Raw genomic sequence first — 17,304 nt, forward strand, 5'->3', positions numbered from 1 at the left:
TCTTTTTCAGTTAGCCGAGAATTCTTTGCTGCAGCACAAGAGAATATGCCCAGATTATGCAGTTCTTTACTGACTGTATTTTCAGAGATGTAATGACCAGTGAAATTTCTAACACCTCTTGCAATATCCAATAAAGTCTGGCGCCAGTCACTTCTTATAAGTCTATCCAAATGATGCTTGCCTCTAGAATCAAGACACTTTGGTCTTCTGGAACAAGGCTTATCTTCGACAAAGTCAGTTTCCTTATACATTTTTATTATACTGCAAAGAGATTCCACAGGTATGCCTTCGCAGTGGGAGATTTCTGGAATGGACATTCCAGCTTTATGTATCCCAATCATAATGGACTTCTCAGTATTCGAAAATCTCTTAAGCTTATGGGGGTGATTGCCTTTATTTTGGTTTGAATTTGCAGATGGCATGTTTATAAGGTTATAGATTAATGTAAGTGTGATACGAGGTTGCAGATAAAGATGATTAAGTGGACTTTAAAGTCATGAGGACTTTTTTTGAAAGATTGTATATAATTAAGTTATTTTGTATGTGAAGCTTTATTGAGCAAAGACTAAATCATAAAAAAGAATTAAAGGCTGGCTTAAAGTGTGATTAAGATAGTAGACGTAAAAGAAGTATAAAAAATTAATTTTGTATTAATGAATTTATTTACTGATAAAATTAAAATTTCATTTTAACCTTTATATACATAATTAAATAAAATATATCTAGTTTATATATGTCTCTCAATATTTGTACTGATCTTTTTAATTCAAAGAACATACATATAATATATAGTGTCCCTGGATATTTTGTAAAGAGCATATGTTTTATATGTATATAAATGCTTTTGTTCGAATGGAAAAAAATATTATTTTTTTATTTCCAAACATACTTTCCCAAAGCAAAATGAGCTCTCAACCTAGTAAGTATACTTTAATCAATACAATATAGATGTGTATTTGAAATACCTACTGATAGAAATTCTGCAGCTTCCACTCAAAATAACATCAAACAATGGAGTAAGAACAGTGTAAATGGTAGACCAAGATCGGAAATAATTGTTGTGAATTAGTTAACTGAGCAAGTCAATTACGACCAATGGAAGGGAAGATCTGTCAATGGTGTTATCAAGGCAACTCTTTGCTCAGAAATACGAAGCATACTCGTATCAAATGATATTACTCACCAATCAATTTACAATATATAAGAAAAAATAGCCCACCTTCACAAAAATTACAAGCGAGTAATTGATTGACTGAACCAAACTGGACAAGGTCTAAGAAATATAATGGAACAAGATGGTGTGTCTCAACCTGAGATTAATACCACTATTGCAGGTATATATATATATATAGCACATAATTAAAATACAATGTTAATAATAATATGTATTTTACTCTTTGATATTTCTTTTAGAGAAAAAAAGAGCCATGCTTGTCTACTTTAATGAACTTGATCCAGTAATGGGTCATCAACCATTAACAGAACCTCCATGCCTGCAGTCTTTCTTGGATGACACAGATGTCAAACATGTTCTGAACGTACACTCTGGCCATGCATCCATGACAGTGCATAATTCGATGCATGAAGAGTATGAGAATATAGAAGTTGCAGAAGACGATGATGAGACCAATGAAGAAAGCAAAGATGAAGACAATAAGGAGATCGAAGAAGTAGAAAGACAGGTAGTTGCTAGGCATCTTTCTGCGGCAACTGCTGTAGAAAATAATCGCCCTTCCAAACAGGCCTGCAGAGATATTGACAAGAGTCTCTTTGAGTTTATGAAGGGATCTGGCGATCAGGAGAGAGAAAAAATGAAAAGAGCTGAGAGACAGTTGGAATTTGAGACCAAAATTCAAAGCAGGCAGTTAGAGGTTGAAGAAAGACAGATTGTTGTAGAAGAAAAAGATGCAGAGATCCGCAAAAGAAAAATAGACCTTGACGAAAGGCAGATTGTTCTGGAACAATACAAAATACAAATTGATAAATCCAGGGCACAAATTCAACATGCCAAAATGCTCAAGGGCTTAGGAATGTCAAAGAAAGATATTCTTAAAGAAATAAAAAAAATATTTAACTAAAATACACTAATAAATATTTTTAATACAAAAATAAAAATAAAATTAAAAATATATTTATTAGAAAATAAATTGCTTTAACCTTTCTCTTTTTTCTTTGCCCAATTAAACTGAATCATTTTCTCCTGAATCTTCAGAATCACAATTACTCTTAACAGTGTACTCAAAGTCATTATTGACTTTGGGTACAAGTAGGTTGTGTAAAATACAGCAATCTCTTATCCAGTAGCACATTTTTTCTATGCCTTTTTTGGTGTGGATCACTGTCCTGAGGCCTTTTAAAGATTGAAATCTTTCTTTTAAAATTCCAATGCAGTGTTCTACAGACACACGGATATTGGAATGAACAGTATTAAAATCCACATTTTTCTGTGTCATGCCAGTGCTAGATTGTTGCTTATATGGTATGATCATATACTGAGAAAGTGTGTATGCAGCATTGCCAAGTAAGTATTCCTCAACAGAAAAGAAAAGTTCTGGTGTTTTTCCTAAGGGGCTGGCAAGATACATTCGTGAATCATGGGAACAGCCAGCCCATTCAGAGTACATCATTCTAATGAGTTTTTTGTCATCGCATACTGTTATATTTTTAGAAAAAGAAAGAAAAACAAAGTGCAGACGAAAAGTACGGTGAGACTTTGTTTATTGATGAAAAGAGAGATGATCTTCTATTGCTATTTTCTATGTGAGTTTATATAGACATTACGTGTGTATTTAGGATAATGATATGAGTATATCATGTGATGTCTGTTTTCTTATATCATAGATAATATATTGTTAAGTTATTACTCACACTCTTGTTTGAGTGATTAGTAATGTTGACTAAGGTGTGTGACCATGTTATTGGTATATTTTTTATTTAATGATAGTGTGAGAAATAATGTATAATTGATACTGGTCACTTATTCAATATGTCTTTGTCTTATTGTCTGTGCGCTCTATTTGAATCTACAATTATGTTGGATACAACACATACAATCATTACAGGGAGACCGTAATATGATATTCTACTGAAGAAGTCCTCTCCACATCATTTTGGCCTGTATTTAAGCTTTACAAGAGTCTGATTGACAAATCCAAGACAAGAAGAGAAACCAGATCGGGCTCTTATTCTTTGACTTATTTTGTTTCTTTCATCTTGCTCAGGTCAGAATACTGTTTGCTTCTCTAATGAGAGGAAAGTGGCAATAAATCTGTTATTGTACTTAATAACAGATTTCTCTAATAAACATGTTGGTTATAATTATTATATTAAATCAGAAATAAGAAATAATAATAGCAATTACAGTTGCAGTTACAATTACATAATACATACCACTTATACTAATTGACTGTGCAATACTACCAACAGTAGCACCAGTTTCATACAATCTCAAGCACTTAAGGACAACTATCATTTGAATACTTATGTCTACTTGCTGTCTTCCTGCTGTATTATTGAAAACAAGATTCATTTTGATCATGTTGCAAATAGCAAAAAAAGAGTGCTTGTTCATTCTAAACTCTTGTCTAAATCTATCATTATCAAGATCATTCAAAAACTATCTGATTCTACTGGGTGGCCAAGAGACTATAGATCGCTCTCTAAGGTATCTCTTTCTAGATAACACGAGGTATACAAGAATTTCTGGTATGTTGACAGTAATATTTAATGCATTATCCTCACTGTGAATTTGGAATTCAATTAGTTTATAAAGAATCAACTTTTTAAGCAACTTGAAGAAAGCTTTTCTATCACTTATGTTGGGCATTTTTTATAAAAATTGATATATAGAGTAGAATAATATAAGAGAGGCAAAGACATTAACAACTTTTTGTTTAGAGTATTCCAAGACGTCAAAATAAGCGATCCTAAATTTCAATTCTAAAGCTTTTTCCTTCAGATTAAATTTATATATTTTAATTCTATTCAGATTCTTCTCATCTAATTCACACCTACTGACATTTCTTTCATTTATGGTAATTTCTAATGGTACAGCTGTTTCTATTGGTTTAGAGTTCCAATTTTAAGTTGAACCTGTTAAGGCTCAGATTTGGGTATACAAATTTGATATAAATGAGCCAAAAGTGGATTAGTGTAATGTTTTAAGTGTCATGATAAAATTTTAGATGGTACAAAAATCTGAAATGGGGGGGAGAAGCGAAGAGAGCTGGAAAAGAAGAGATTTTATTGGACAAACCCCATTGGGAAAAATACTTTTTTTTTTGATAAGTCATTTTTTTTAATAGATTTTTGCAATGTTCATCAACATCCACTGGAACATGCCGGATTTTGCAACGTTGAGAAACTTTTAGTTATTGGAAGACCCAATGGACAAGTGAATATCAACAGCCTGAACGATGTTGATGTCATCTTTGTTGACTTCAACCAGGCCTCCAAGGGGCAGAACCACAATGTTGTTGTAATTGTCCGTTACCACAGCTGGGGTATAGATGCAATTTACATTGCTGTTCGGAACAATTTGGTACTTTTGCATAAAGAACGCCTTCCTCATTCTGTCTGCAGAGTCTCTTGCTTGAACAATCTTTACCTGACCAAGGAATAATTGACCATTTGATTGAAAAACACCTGCAAGTGTATCACACAAAGTGGGAGTCAACAGCCCGGAATTGTCACTGTTGACACGAGAACCAAAGAAATGGAGATTAAAGCCTGAGAAATTGACAGGGGCCAGCTTGACAAAATCACTAATTGAACTTCTCACAGATCTTGTTCCATTACCAGCTGGTCTCTCTACGACATACAATCCTCCATTACAAAGATGCCGACAGATGTATTGCTTGCCAAATCTTGTAGCAACGTCTCGAGAGGTGGAATGGCGGTTGGTCTTGAATAAATGTTTGCGGATGAACTTATTGAACTGTTCACTGTTTTCAGTTTTGTATTGCAGCACAGAACCAAAACGAACAATGTTGTCAGTGATATGATGCAGAAGGTGGACCTTTGGCTTGAACATGAAGTCTTGCTTAGAAAATCCTTTTTGGAGAATCTGGACATTCAGTTGAAAAAGCAGATCTGTTACATCAGTGACAGTGTGTTTTATCTAGGCAATATAGTAGTTGAAGCACCAGTCGACTCCACGCGTGTACACCAAAGACGACAGGTGGCCTAATGCATGCAAGGCTTTAATGAACAAACTTGCCGATGGTTTGTCACTAAAGAGCTTGCTTGTAATTCCAGGCAGGACTTGAATCAATTCCTTGAAATTGCGTCCAACAAACGAACCAGTGTGACAAAGCTTGTTCCTGAATGTTCGGCTGTAACTCTTACAAGACTTGTAAGAGTTTAGAGCTTCCTGGAGTCTCCCCTTTTCACTTGTAGTCAGCATCTTCTGTTTCCAGAGAAAGTCATCAAGCATTTCGTCAGGCCAAGAGGAATAATGTGGAGAATTTTGACAGGCATGTCTTTGGTAGGGTCAAAGGCTTTGAGTCTAAGAAATTCCTCACTTCCATTCTTAATATAACTCAATTCGCACCCATTGAGATATAGCTCTGACTGGGAATTGGCATTGGCAAAGGCGCACAAGAAATCCCTCATTCTTTCTTCTGACCCACGGTGGTCAACTGGAGAATACGGCGGAGTGTCAGGGATGGAACCCTGTTCAATACGAGGTGAAGGTATGAGGCATTTTCGGCAAAACTTCTTGACAGATGTTCTCTTATGCATGGCAAGCTGAGATTGATGAGGGTTGTCACCCATAAAGAGCAACAGGGGCGCAACGACAAGAACTACTTCACCATGATCCTCAGAATACATCTCAATACCTTTCTCCAGACTAATGAGGTCATTGACGATAGGAGGCAACATCTCAACGGCATTCAGTGTATGATTCAAGATACAAATGAAAAGAGCATTTTGTCATTTGTTTCTGGTCTCAAATGGCAATGCAGTAAAGTACATTAAGTAACTGTCATACTTGTTGTACTGCTTTGTTGAATTAACGGAGGTATTGTTGGAATAGAGATTAAGTGGGCAGACAACCACTTTCATCAAACCAGAGCCTGGAAGTCTTCTCTTGAATTCTTCAACACGGGATTTGTTGAGCCACAAGTCAGATTGAACACCAGTAAGAGCATAGGTGACAATTTCGGCAGGGCAATAAGAAACAGAGAGACCACATCCAAGGAAAAGATTGCTGTCTTTTTGAACAGTAGACATAATCCTATCAACTTCAATGGTATACTTCAGGGTAGAGACAGCAAAGTTCATAGAGTTTCCAAACCGCAGGAAGTGAGTATCATCAGGATGGTTCAGCCGAGGATTGTGACCACCATAAACCTGGAACGCATTGGCAAGTATGGATCTGTCCATGGTGAACAACTTCTCAAGGAGATACCAGTTTGGGGAGCCTTGGACTTTGACAACATCACCCACCCAGTAGTCCATTCCGTTTGAAGTGATCATCGGGTGCTGGAGCAATGGGTTCTCCTTCCACTTTTCGCCTTGATTGAGATTCAACTGCTGGTTTTCCGTGAAGTCAGGAAGGGCCAAGATTTGAGATGATTTTCCGGGGCATGTCATGGTAAACTTGATGTAATTGGATGATTTGTTCATCCAAAGTACATGTCGTTCATTGTCTTGGTTCACAACATCGAAACTGGCAGTAGGAAAAACAGGGATCTGGTTCTTTTTCTGCTTGTGATAGTTAATCACAGCATTTGGTGTCAGAAAATCCAGTGCTACTCCAGATTCTTCACGGACGTCCAAGACCATCTTCATGGCAAACATGATCTTCTTGATAGATCTTTCTGAGGCAAGATCTTCATTGCCATAGAAGAGAGCATGTAAGATAAACTCTACTTTCAATTTAAACGGACGGGTGGGTCCAGTAAAAATGTCAGCAAAGTCATTGGTCTGGTACGATGTCTGTCTGCTGCTGTCTTTGTTCGAGTAGGCATTCATGGCATGAGAAAGAGATTGAAAGGTTCTCATTTCTGCTGCCACTCTAGCGATATGATCCTGGCTATCATATTCTACTCTGGTGTCCGTGTCTTTGTCATCAGTGGTCTCATCATAGTCATCTGTTGAATCACTGTTCAGCAAAAAAAAACAGGTTATTATCTATTTCAATATTGCATTACTAATTTTTATTTACAATAGAATGTGATCATCACTATATTCATCTTTGTCAGAGATTTCATGACCATATGTGTCCTGAGGGTTTTCAATAATAAATTCTATTGGGGCAGGTCCATTATTACTGTTCAGGTTGGTAGTGGCAGTGGTAGTGGCAGTGGCAGTGCTTGCAGAAGAAGAAGGGCCATCAAACATAGCAGGTCTAATGTTAAGGTATGCTCAATTTCAGCTTTACATTACATAGTATTTTTCATCCTACTTTTAGGATTAACTTACCTTCTTTTTAGAAGTTTCTCATACTCCCCCATTTCGTTTGAATGTTTTTTTGTATAATGTCTTCTGAGGCCTTGCAAGGACCCTAACACTCTTTCAGTTTCGCAGACAGTGCACACAAATGTTTGGTTGTCTGTAGCTGTCAGTGTGAGGAATGTATTTCTCTTTGTTGTGAAGTGATTTTCTATGTTTAAAAATCTTTGGAATGAAAGATGTAGAAAAACGTAAACTAATTTGAGGTACCATATCTTTAATTATGCAAAAAATGACTGCTAAAAAAATCATGTGAAATAATGTGAGCTAATTTTTTTTTGTTTACTTGTTTCCTTCTTTTTCTTTTTTTTTCTCATGACTGAAAGGTAAGTTTCAAGCATAATCTAACAAGATGATAGTGTCCATCATACCGAACACCCTCAGTAAGTAATATATTTATTATGCCCTACTTCATATTGATACTAATATATATTTTTTATTAGATTCTATGGAGATTCCAACATGAGATTGTATTAGGAAGTTACTTCAAACTATGCTAAGCTGTCTGTCGTGATATTATAAGGTATCTACTCCTAACATAACTAAACAAGCAGTCTTTTCCTTTACTTTTGTTAATAACTTTACCCTCATCTCTTTAGGTAAGTCTCATATATCACTGTCTGTCTAGTATAAAAAGGTAATTTACCATATTATTTACTTCAAAGGTCATAACACTAATATTTTATTTCTGTTTAATAGTCGTTCTTCTGTACTTTTACCATGTCTATCTCCCAATCTATTGCATAAGAGAGGCTGCTACACTAGACTAGCTACTAGTATATAGAACGTGTAATCCTAGTACTATTTTTTATTGAAACCAAAATAAAAACATTTTTTGAAACATTTTTTTTGAAACACATTTTTTGAAACCCTATAATTGCAATTATTGGACCCCCCATTTTTCAGATTTTTTGTATCTGTTGTGGTAGTTGAAGTTGAAGAAGTTTTTAAGAGGAAGAATTGAAGATTTGAGATTAGGAACGAAGATTCGTGAGAACTTGTGTAGGTTTTGTTTATTGAGAAAGGATTTTATATCAAAGTTTGACCAGGTTCCTACACTGAACTACTACTGCTATTTATATTGTTTTGGATTGGGAAAATTATATGACTGGGGTCGGGTAATCGATCCTATCTGAGCCTTAATCAGAGCAACGTGATCTTGGGATAATTAATGTATGATTAATTATATAAATGTGTGTAGTCCCAATGAAGTATTAACATCAAAAGTAAATGTGTTTATGAGTTATAATTATGCTTATAATAATTCACTGATGTATCTCATATTATGGTGATATCATCATATGAAATATAATCACTATCATGCATGCTAAACCTGTGTGTTAAATAATAAAGTAATTGGTAGACACCTTTGACTGTGTTGTGGGGAGAAAATAAAGCAAAATATAATATAGACGAAAGAATTCGTGAGAACTTGTGTAGGTTGTTTATTTCAAAAGAAAAGTAAAGAATGATAAAATTCGATTGTCTTTCTACACGGAACTATCTACTGATATTTATATGTTTTTCTAATTTGTAATTCAGTGTGTGCTTAAGTAATCTTTATCACGATGAGTCATCTTCCAGGAGTATTGTTCTTCTGGAAAGATCCGGAAAGACCAATTGATATGATACTTCTCCAGTCAGATCAGTCCAAGAGTTTTGGTAAAGAAGAGCATTTATGCTATTGGTAATATTTTAGTATTCCGACCCAGATACTCGGGTAATGTTTCATAATATTAGATAGTTGTAGTTGTAGTCTCTCAATTAAGTATTTGTATAATAAAAGAAATATGTAGATGAAATATAATGATGCCATATATATAATATATATGTATTTGTATATCCCATGTCATGGTGATAATAATAAATAATCAATTATATGTATGATGATCTGTGTATTAGATAATATCATAAAGGGAGATCCGTTTGACTGGAATAGCTGAAGATATTATTTTATCCTTCAGTCTTACTCTCAGATTCAGCAGTAATCAATACTCATTCACAACAGACTGGAATAGCTGAGGCCTTATATTATTTCCTTCAGACTTATTCTCAATTACAGCAGTAGTCAATACTCATTTACAACAGTATCCATCCTTTTTTCCATTCATGGTAAATTTGAGCGGACACTTCATATTCTGCTTTAGAAAATTTTAGTCAGGCCAGCTTTAAATCTAGCTTGGACATTAAGTTTAAAAAAATCTCAGTGGGTGTGTTATTTTACTATTTAAATACCCGCTTTCCAAATTTTAATCTGAATCCGAATCCTAAGAGATAATGAAACCCCCTAATATTTTTTAATAGAGAAAAATATAGCAAGTAATGATTTGATATGCTTCAATCCTCTATTTAAATTCATTCTAGTTAAATATAACCCCTGGCTGCATTGCTGTTTTCTACCCCCCTGTCTTGTAACAAATTATTGTTTCAAATTCTTATTCAATCAAATAATAACAGCTTTTTGGTATGCTTTTAGCTTATTATATAATGCTTATCTAATATCATTTTCAATTTTTTTGATACTTTAATGAAAGCTATTAAATACAGAACTAAACAATAAATATGAGCAAAAAAATGTTTTTGGCTAGAGCATCTCCAGCAGTAGCATTTCTATTAGCATTAATTTAAGTGCTTATAAGCCACATCTGAGAGTTAAATCAGTAAAAATATTGAGGGTAAAATATCAGTAGTATAATAAAAAGAAACATTTAGATAATTATATTATCTGGTATAGTCTTCTTCACTAGTAACATTCATTATTATTAGATATTTTTCTTTCATACTTAATATAAAAAATACAAGTTAAATGTTCTCAAGACTATTAACTTTGTAGTGAGCATAATTTTTGTGAGTTTTTGTAAGTGTTGCTATATACTATTATTCGATTTTAAAAAAAATAACAAAGAAAAATGATTTAAATGCTCGGCAAATTTTTAAAATGAGCATCTATTTCCATGCTCAAGGTCATAAAAATCATGGGGCATGTAAATACATGCTGTCAGAAATGCTATTGTTGCATACCATTTTTTTGAAAAGCATTTACAAAGAGTACTTAAATCGGAAAAAACTAAATTTAAATGCTACTGGTGCAAATGCTTTTAATATTGCAAATCACCTTGAGATTTGTGATATGAAAAAGAAAAAGTCATCTATAAGTAACTCTCAATTGGCTGAGTGGGCAAAGGAAATCTTTAGCTTTCAGAAAGCTTCTGATATTTCTACAATCTCAAAGATTTTGAAGAGAGGAGATCAAAGCTTGATAATGCAAGCCGACGTAAAGAACAGAAAGTGCATTAGAAAGAGAAAATGATCTGTATGTAATATATCTCAACATTATACATTTTTGCTTTATACAAAAAATAAAATTAACATTATTATGTTGACACATAACTATAGCAAATTGAAGAAGCAGTGATTCTTTGGATCAACATTGCTGAAAATAATCAGATCTTTATCACTTGAGAATTGATTAAAACAAAATCTACTATTTTTGCTGAAAGAATAAGTGTTAAAGATTTTAACATTTCTCAAGGCTGGATGGAGAAGTTTGGAAAGCGTCATTGTATCAAAATGGATCGAATTTATGGTGAGGCTGGTTCAACAGACATAGAGTTGCTTCAGATTGACAAGACTGCTATCAAAGAGAAGATAGAGAGTTATAGTGCTTGTAACATCTATAACTTTAATGAAGCCGCACTTTTCTATGCCATCTCACCAAGAACAACTATTTCCCACCAGAAATTTTCTGGTTGGAAGGAAAATAAAAAGCAGCTTACAGTAGACTTTTTATGCAATGCCAATGGAACAGACAAGTAGTCTGATATATTTATGATTGGTCATATAACAAGACCAAGCTGTTTTAACAAAAACAACAAAACACAAAAGGTAGTAGATCATGGATTTTCTATATATCATTACAACAGTAATGTCTGGATGACACAATAAATCTTTCATGTTTTCCTTCATCACTTTGATCATTCAATAAAAGCGCAAAACCACAAAGTGTTTTTGATCCTCAATACTTTCTCTGGCCATATAGTAGATTATGTGCCTACAAATGTTGAGCTTCTTTTTCTGCCTCCAAACACCATGTCCCACTGTCAGCCATTGGATAGTAGTATTATTCGGGCTTTTAAGACTTATTTCAAGCATAAACAGTATGCAAGGACATATCCGTATGTTAGCATGATTCGAAATGACCAACAAGATAAGATTGGGGCCATTGATAAAATCTTTGAAATTGATCAATTGTGGGCAATGATATAAATAAGAGAGACTTGAGAATCTGTCTCAGCAAAGACTTTTGAGAACTGCTGGATTGCAATAATCTTTTGCTTCATTGAAGACAAAGATAGTGAAGGTAGTAGTAAAGCAATTTATTGGTTCTAATAGTAGTATAATCTTTCAATTCCACTTTCTTAATATTCTAAATATAATCTATAGATGTAAACCAGACTATAATTCAGCAAAGTCTGGTCAAGAGTTTGGATGAAACTCTAGACAAGATTGCCAGATCAGATCTTCTGTCTGTTGAAGATTGTCCGACCAGCAAATCAGATTCACTCTATTAAAGATAATGCACTCATAGAGTGATCAATAACAATGAGACTGCTGATATTGTCATGTAAGAGTATGACGCAGACAACAATGCAGTCTAATGTGAATGAGTATTGATTACTGCTGAATTTAAGAGTAAGACTGAAGGATAAAATAATATCTTCAGCTATTCCAGTCAAACGGATCTGCCTTTATGATATTATCTAATACACAGATCATCATACACATAATTGATTATTTATTATTATTACCATGACATAGAATATACAAATACATATACATTATATATATGGTACCATTATATTTCATTTACATATTTCTTTTATTAGACAAATACTTAATTGAGAGACTACAACTACAACTATTTAATATTATGAAACATTATCTGAGTGTCTGGGTTGGAATAGTAAAATATAACCAATAGCATAAATGCTCTTCTTTACCAAAACTCTTGGACTGATCTGACTGGAGAAGTATCATATCAATTGGTCTTTTCAGATCTTTCCAGAAGAACAATACTCCTGGAAGATGACTCATCGTAATAAAGATTACTTAAGCACACACTGAATTACAAATTAGAAAAACATATAAAAATCAGTAGATAGTTCTGTGTAGAAAAACAATCGAATTTGATCATTCTTTACTTTTCTTTTGGAAATAAACAACCTATACAAGTTCTCACAAATTCTTTTGTCTATATTATATTTTGCTTTATTTTCTCTCTACAACACAGCCAACAACAACAGCAATGAAGAAATTGCTGAAGTAGAATCAGCAGTTCCTTTTAAGAAAACATATTCTGCTTCAGAAACATTTGAGTGTGTTTGCTCACTTTTAGATATCTTGGGAGATGATAATATTAATAAAGACTTTTTTTATAAGGTTGAAGGCCTTTGTAACAAGTTTCAGAAAACTGTGAACTCAAAGCAAACTAAAGTCACTAGCTTCTTCAAGTCTTTTTAAAATGTATTCTTTTTAAAATAAAATAAAAACAACTTTCTATCAGAAATATATTTTTCTTTATGATGCTATTGGACTTAAGTATCTATGTTATTGCATTTGTTTCAATTTCTTCCTTGAAATTTTTTTATATGTAATAATTATTAAATCTCCGCTAAATGTAGGAAAAAATGTGTGCTCCTAAAGCTTGGCCACTTTCTTGATCACATGACTTTCCATTTTAAAATAAATATTTTCATGTACTGCCTATGGGAGCTGTGATATTTCAGGTACAAAACAATAGAAAAATAAAATATTTGATAATAGAGATGTATAGAAATACTTTGAGACTGTATATTAGTTGTCTTTATTCATAAATAAAAAGTGTCTCTTTTTATAAGAAAACACAATCTGCTCTTGTCATTACGTCTTAGTTTTTTAAGGCTTTCTTCCTTTACTATATTTGGTTATTAGAGTGTATTTACTGCTTAACTAGTGTTGGTGTTACAATTATGACATCAAGTCATAAATCGTACTTCTTTAGCTCTTAGCTATTCTTTTCTCTTTTATACTAGAGCTTTAGGACTTCCTACTAAATTAGCTCTATATTGATCTGACACAGTTTACCTGGCAGTATGATATAATTATCTTAACAATCTTTAAGATATTATCTACAGTACTAACTATAATAATTATTGAGCTAATTACTTAATTGTTTATATATATTTTATACTGACAAGATGATAGCTACTATGCTATCCCAATATGAATATGCTTTTATATGTGATAAATCTAACATCAGAGTGTCTGGATCACCACAGTAATCTTTATCACAATGAGTCATCTTCCAGAAGTATTATTCTTCTGGAAAGATCTGGAAAGACCAATTGATATGATACTTCTCTAGTCAGATCAGTCCAAGAGTTTTGGTAAAGAAGAGCATTTATGCTATTGATAATATTTTACTATTCTGACTCAGAAACTCAGATAATGTTTCATAATATTAAATAGTTGTAGTTGTAATCTCTCAATTAAATATTTGTCTAATAAAAGAAATATGTAGACAAAATATAATGGTGCCATATATATAATGTATATGAATTTGTATATCTCATGTTATAGTAATAATAATAAATAATCAATTATGTATATAATGATCTGTGTATTAGATAATATCATAAAGGGAGATCCGTTTTACTAGAATAGCTAAGGATATTATTTTATCCTTCAGTCTTACTCTCAGATTCAGCAGTAATCAATACTTATTCACAACAGCGGTATTCGAAGTTAATAACTGAGAAAGAGAAATATTGGCCTTAGATTATTCATTTCTTATGGCAGACTACAAGAATCGATCCCCTAATATAGTAAAATTGTGTAACACGACAGAGTATAGAAACAATAATTTTTTATGTGACTTAGTTTTGATTTAAGATTACCCTCAAAGCACTTCTTTTACTTCTTCCAAAACAAACTTTATTATAAGATGGGTTGTAAAAGTGCTCACTCTAAAATTGTTTTTAAGTGTACTCAAATCAATGGTGAAAAGTTTTGTATTGAATCCACAGTTATATCTAGTGTTACCAAAAATACACCTGCAGAGAATGAACTTTCAGAAGAACATTTTGTAGAGGAGAACAACTGGGAACTTCTCAATTTGGACATAGATATGATGATTGACTGTTGTAACAAAAGCTTTTTGATATGGATACCTGACGCAGGAAAAGACTTGTGAGCACTTTACAGAAGAAACTCTGCAACCTCAATGAAAAGACAAAAGAGAAAAGCAAAGGAAGAACTTAAAGCAAGCAAAGACAAAAAGGTCAGAACACTTGCTGATTTTGGTTTTGCAGTCCCTGCTCTACCAGATGTATTGGTAGCCAAGCCTCTGGTTGTACAAAAACCAAACAAGGATCAAATAAATAAAAAACTTCGTGCTACTTTTGAGTTACTTTCTGAAAAAGTAAACTCTCAATTGGTTTCAAACAGTGATATGAACCAATCCTTCTATTTCAAAACCAGCAAGTATATCACTGTAAAAGACTATATAAGATAACTTTTGGATGACACTAAAAAGATTGAAGCATCTAAAAGAGCAGCAGAGATTCTTTAGAACTAACCTTCCAGGTTCTGTAGAGAAACAGTTTGTGCTTGGGCAAAAGAACTTCTTGAGTTTGGAAGAATTTCAGAACACTAACAAGGGAAAGACACTAAGCGCCCATATATTGTTAATGACAAAGACCTAAAGAAAAAGATGCTGGTTTGGCTCCGTGCCCAGAAACCAGAAAGAAGAACAGTCATTGAGCTGAAGAAGTATCTTAACAAGACCCTTTTCCCTGCGTGCCTGCATGTAAAAGGAAACACTGCCACTAGTACGGCGTGGAAATGTATGAGAGCATGGGGGTATGTCCACCATAAGAATAATTAAGATATTTATTTTGATGGACATGAGAGAGCTGATGTTGTCAAATATTGTCATGTATGAGCAAAAAGAATGATGACATACAAGGAGTATATGTCAGACTTTATGGGCAAAAATGAAGAGATTGAGATATCACCTCTTCTTTTAGAAAACCAGAAGAAGCTAGTGATGGTAACTCATGACAAGTCCACCTTCTATGCCCACGATGGAAAGGTGGACATGTGGCTTGAGAAAGGTGAAAGATATATTCGTAAAAAGGGTCAGGGTTGTGCTCTTATAGTGAGCAAGCTCCAGTGTGCTTGCCACGGCACCATGCGAGTGTAGGGATAAGTCTCCTGTAGAATCTTTAGTGTTAGTGCTGCGTATGAAAGTTACTGGACAAGCAAAGACATGCTTGACCAGCTGAAGAACCATGCTATCCCTCTGTTCAAAAGCTTGCATGAGGGATGCACTGGTGTCTTTATTTTCGATCAAAGCAGCAATCACAAAGTATATGCCACGGATGTCTTGGTTGCTACCCACATGATTCTAAAGCCAAAGGTCGTTTCTGAAAATGACAAGTTCGTTTTCAAAGATACAACGTTTTTGAAGGATGGATGTATCATCCCTCAATTGTTTTATGAGACAGTCTTTGAAGTTGGAAGGAAAAGAAAGGGGTCAGTGGAGAAGAGACAGTTTGTTGGCGTCCAGCAGATCCTTCAGAAGCATGGACTGTAGATGGAACTCGATCCATCCAATCTTTCTAGAAGATGAAGAATGAACTGCAATAGAGAAGAAGCAGAGAACCACTGTTGCTGTGCCTGTTACCTCTTGACCTCTCAGCCCGACTTTTCTGGACAGAAGACAGCTATTTAAGAGGTGGTGGAAGAGGCAGATCACATATTTGAGCTGTACCCCAAGTTCCATTGTGAATGCAATTGGATCGAGTATTACTAGGGTGCAGCCACACGTGTGGCTTGCCTAAACTGCGATTATTCTTTCAAGTCATTAGAAAAGAATCTCACGTCTTTCTTGGACAGTGCCTCTCCTGTGGCTGGTTCTCCTTCCATGATCAAGAGATTTTATAAAAAGACTTGGAGATATATTGAAGCTTACAGCAAGTTTTTGGATGCTAAGGATGCTGATGCTGAGGTGAAGAAATTCATCTTAAGAATAAGTAAATCTCACTGCAGCATTGGTATCCATGATTAAAAATAATAAAAAAATAAAAATTTATAATTTATAATATAAAATGCAATGTCTATGTATAAATTTCAATATTTTGGATTTTTTCTTAAAGTCTAGCGGTCTTTCAATAGTGCTTTTTGCAATCGGTGTTTTAAATAAGAAAGTTGGCCCTAAATCCAAAATTTCTGATTTAAAAGAAAATACATCATAATAAAAACTTTTATAAAAAACAAAACGAATTAGAATTATATTTATATTTTTCAAGTGAATAATCTTTACTAAACAATTAATAAATGAAGCTTTATAAAAATATAGCACACATAGTCTTATTTTATTTCTGAAAAAAATGAAAAAAAAAATTTAGAAAAATTAAGCTAGATGACAACTTAATAACCCAGTGTTTGGTATGAAAACTTAACTTACTTGACATTGATGTCAATTAAAAAATCATAAAAAGTTTGAATTAAAAAAAATTTAAACCAAACTTTAACTATATTGCTCTCATATGATTGGCTAATTTTTTTTCCTTAAGAATTCAAGGCCAAAAATTTTTGTGAAAGTGAAATTAATGAGAATCATGAAAGTTAAGCCCTATTTTTTAAGTTATGTCTTCAGAGCCTTGAAATTATTGAAGCATGAAATTAAAGGGGCATTAAATTATCAATGGACCACTGTAAAGCCAAAGAAAAAATATAAAAAGTAAACTAACAAAAATAAGCTTGCTCTAATATAAGAGTACCCAAATCTCTACATGACTGCTT

The 17,304-nt window shown here is 33.5% G+C and overlaps 6 protein-coding genes across 6 annotated transcripts; 3 read left to right on the forward strand and 3 right to left on the reverse strand.

Moving 5' to 3' along the window:
• Positions 1–1,285: 1,285 nt before the first annotated feature.
• Positions 1,286–2,078, forward strand: PHYBLDRAFT_151644 (hypothetical protein; the record flags this gene model as incomplete). The annotated part of the gene is made up of 2 exons (XM_018432714.1): positions 1,286–1,334; positions 1,414–2,078. The coding sequence occupies 2 exons, from the start codon at positions 1,286–1,288 to the stop codon at positions 2,076–2,078; spliced, it is 714 nt and encodes a 237-aa protein (XP_018285433.1).
• A 2,288-nt stretch (positions 2,079–4,366) lies between these two features.
• Positions 4,367–5,032, reverse strand: PHYBLDRAFT_151646 (hypothetical protein; the record flags this gene model as incomplete). Its single annotated transcript, XM_018432715.1, has 1 exon — positions 4,367–5,032. One exon carries the CDS (start codon positions 5,030–5,032, stop codon positions 4,367–4,369), a length of 666 nt encoding a protein of 221 aa, XP_018285434.1.
• Positions 5,033–5,119: 87 nt separating this feature from the next.
• Positions 5,120–5,883, reverse strand: PHYBLDRAFT_151647 (hypothetical protein; the record flags this gene model as incomplete). Its single annotated transcript, XM_018432716.1, has 2 exons — positions 5,120–5,407; positions 5,473–5,883. 2 exons carry the CDS (start codon positions 5,881–5,883, stop codon positions 5,120–5,122), a joined length of 699 nt encoding a protein of 232 aa, XP_018285435.1.
• Positions 5,884–5,934: 51 nt separating this feature from the next.
• On the reverse strand, positions 5,935–7,347 carry PHYBLDRAFT_151648 (hypothetical protein; the record flags this gene model as incomplete). Its single annotated transcript, XM_018432717.1, has 2 exons — positions 5,935–7,108; positions 7,172–7,347. 2 exons carry the CDS (start codon positions 7,345–7,347, stop codon positions 5,935–5,937), a joined length of 1,350 nt encoding a protein of 449 aa, XP_018285436.1.
• Positions 7,348–10,977: 3,630 nt separating this feature from the next.
• PHYBLDRAFT_118557 (Homeodomain-like DNA binding domain-containing transcription factor) lies at positions 10,978–11,274 on the forward strand (the record flags this gene model as incomplete). Its single annotated transcript, XM_018428642.1, has 1 exon — positions 10,978–11,274. A coding segment is annotated over one exon (297 nt), but the record flags the coding sequence as incomplete, so codon positions are not given.
• Positions 11,275–14,719: 3,445 nt separating this feature from the next.
• PHYBLDRAFT_151650 (hypothetical protein) lies at positions 14,720–16,567 on the forward strand (the record flags this gene model as incomplete). The annotated part of the gene is made up of 6 exons (XM_018432718.1): positions 14,720–14,979; positions 15,032–15,126; positions 15,195–15,357; positions 15,448–15,669; positions 15,727–16,089; positions 16,396–16,567. The coding sequence occupies 6 exons, from the start codon at positions 14,720–14,722 to the stop codon at positions 16,565–16,567; spliced, it is 1,275 nt and encodes a 424-aa protein (XP_018285438.1).
• Between the last annotated feature and the right edge of the window lie 737 nt (positions 16,568–17,304).

Source organism: Phycomyces blakesleeanus (genome assembly GCF_001638985.1).
Source record: "Phycomyces blakesleeanus NRRL 1555(-) unplaced genomic scaffold PHYBLscaffold_30, whole genome shotgun sequence".
NCBI classification, from domain to species: domain Eukaryota; kingdom Fungi; phylum Mucoromycota; class Mucoromycetes; order Mucorales; family Phycomycetaceae; genus Phycomyces; species Phycomyces blakesleeanus.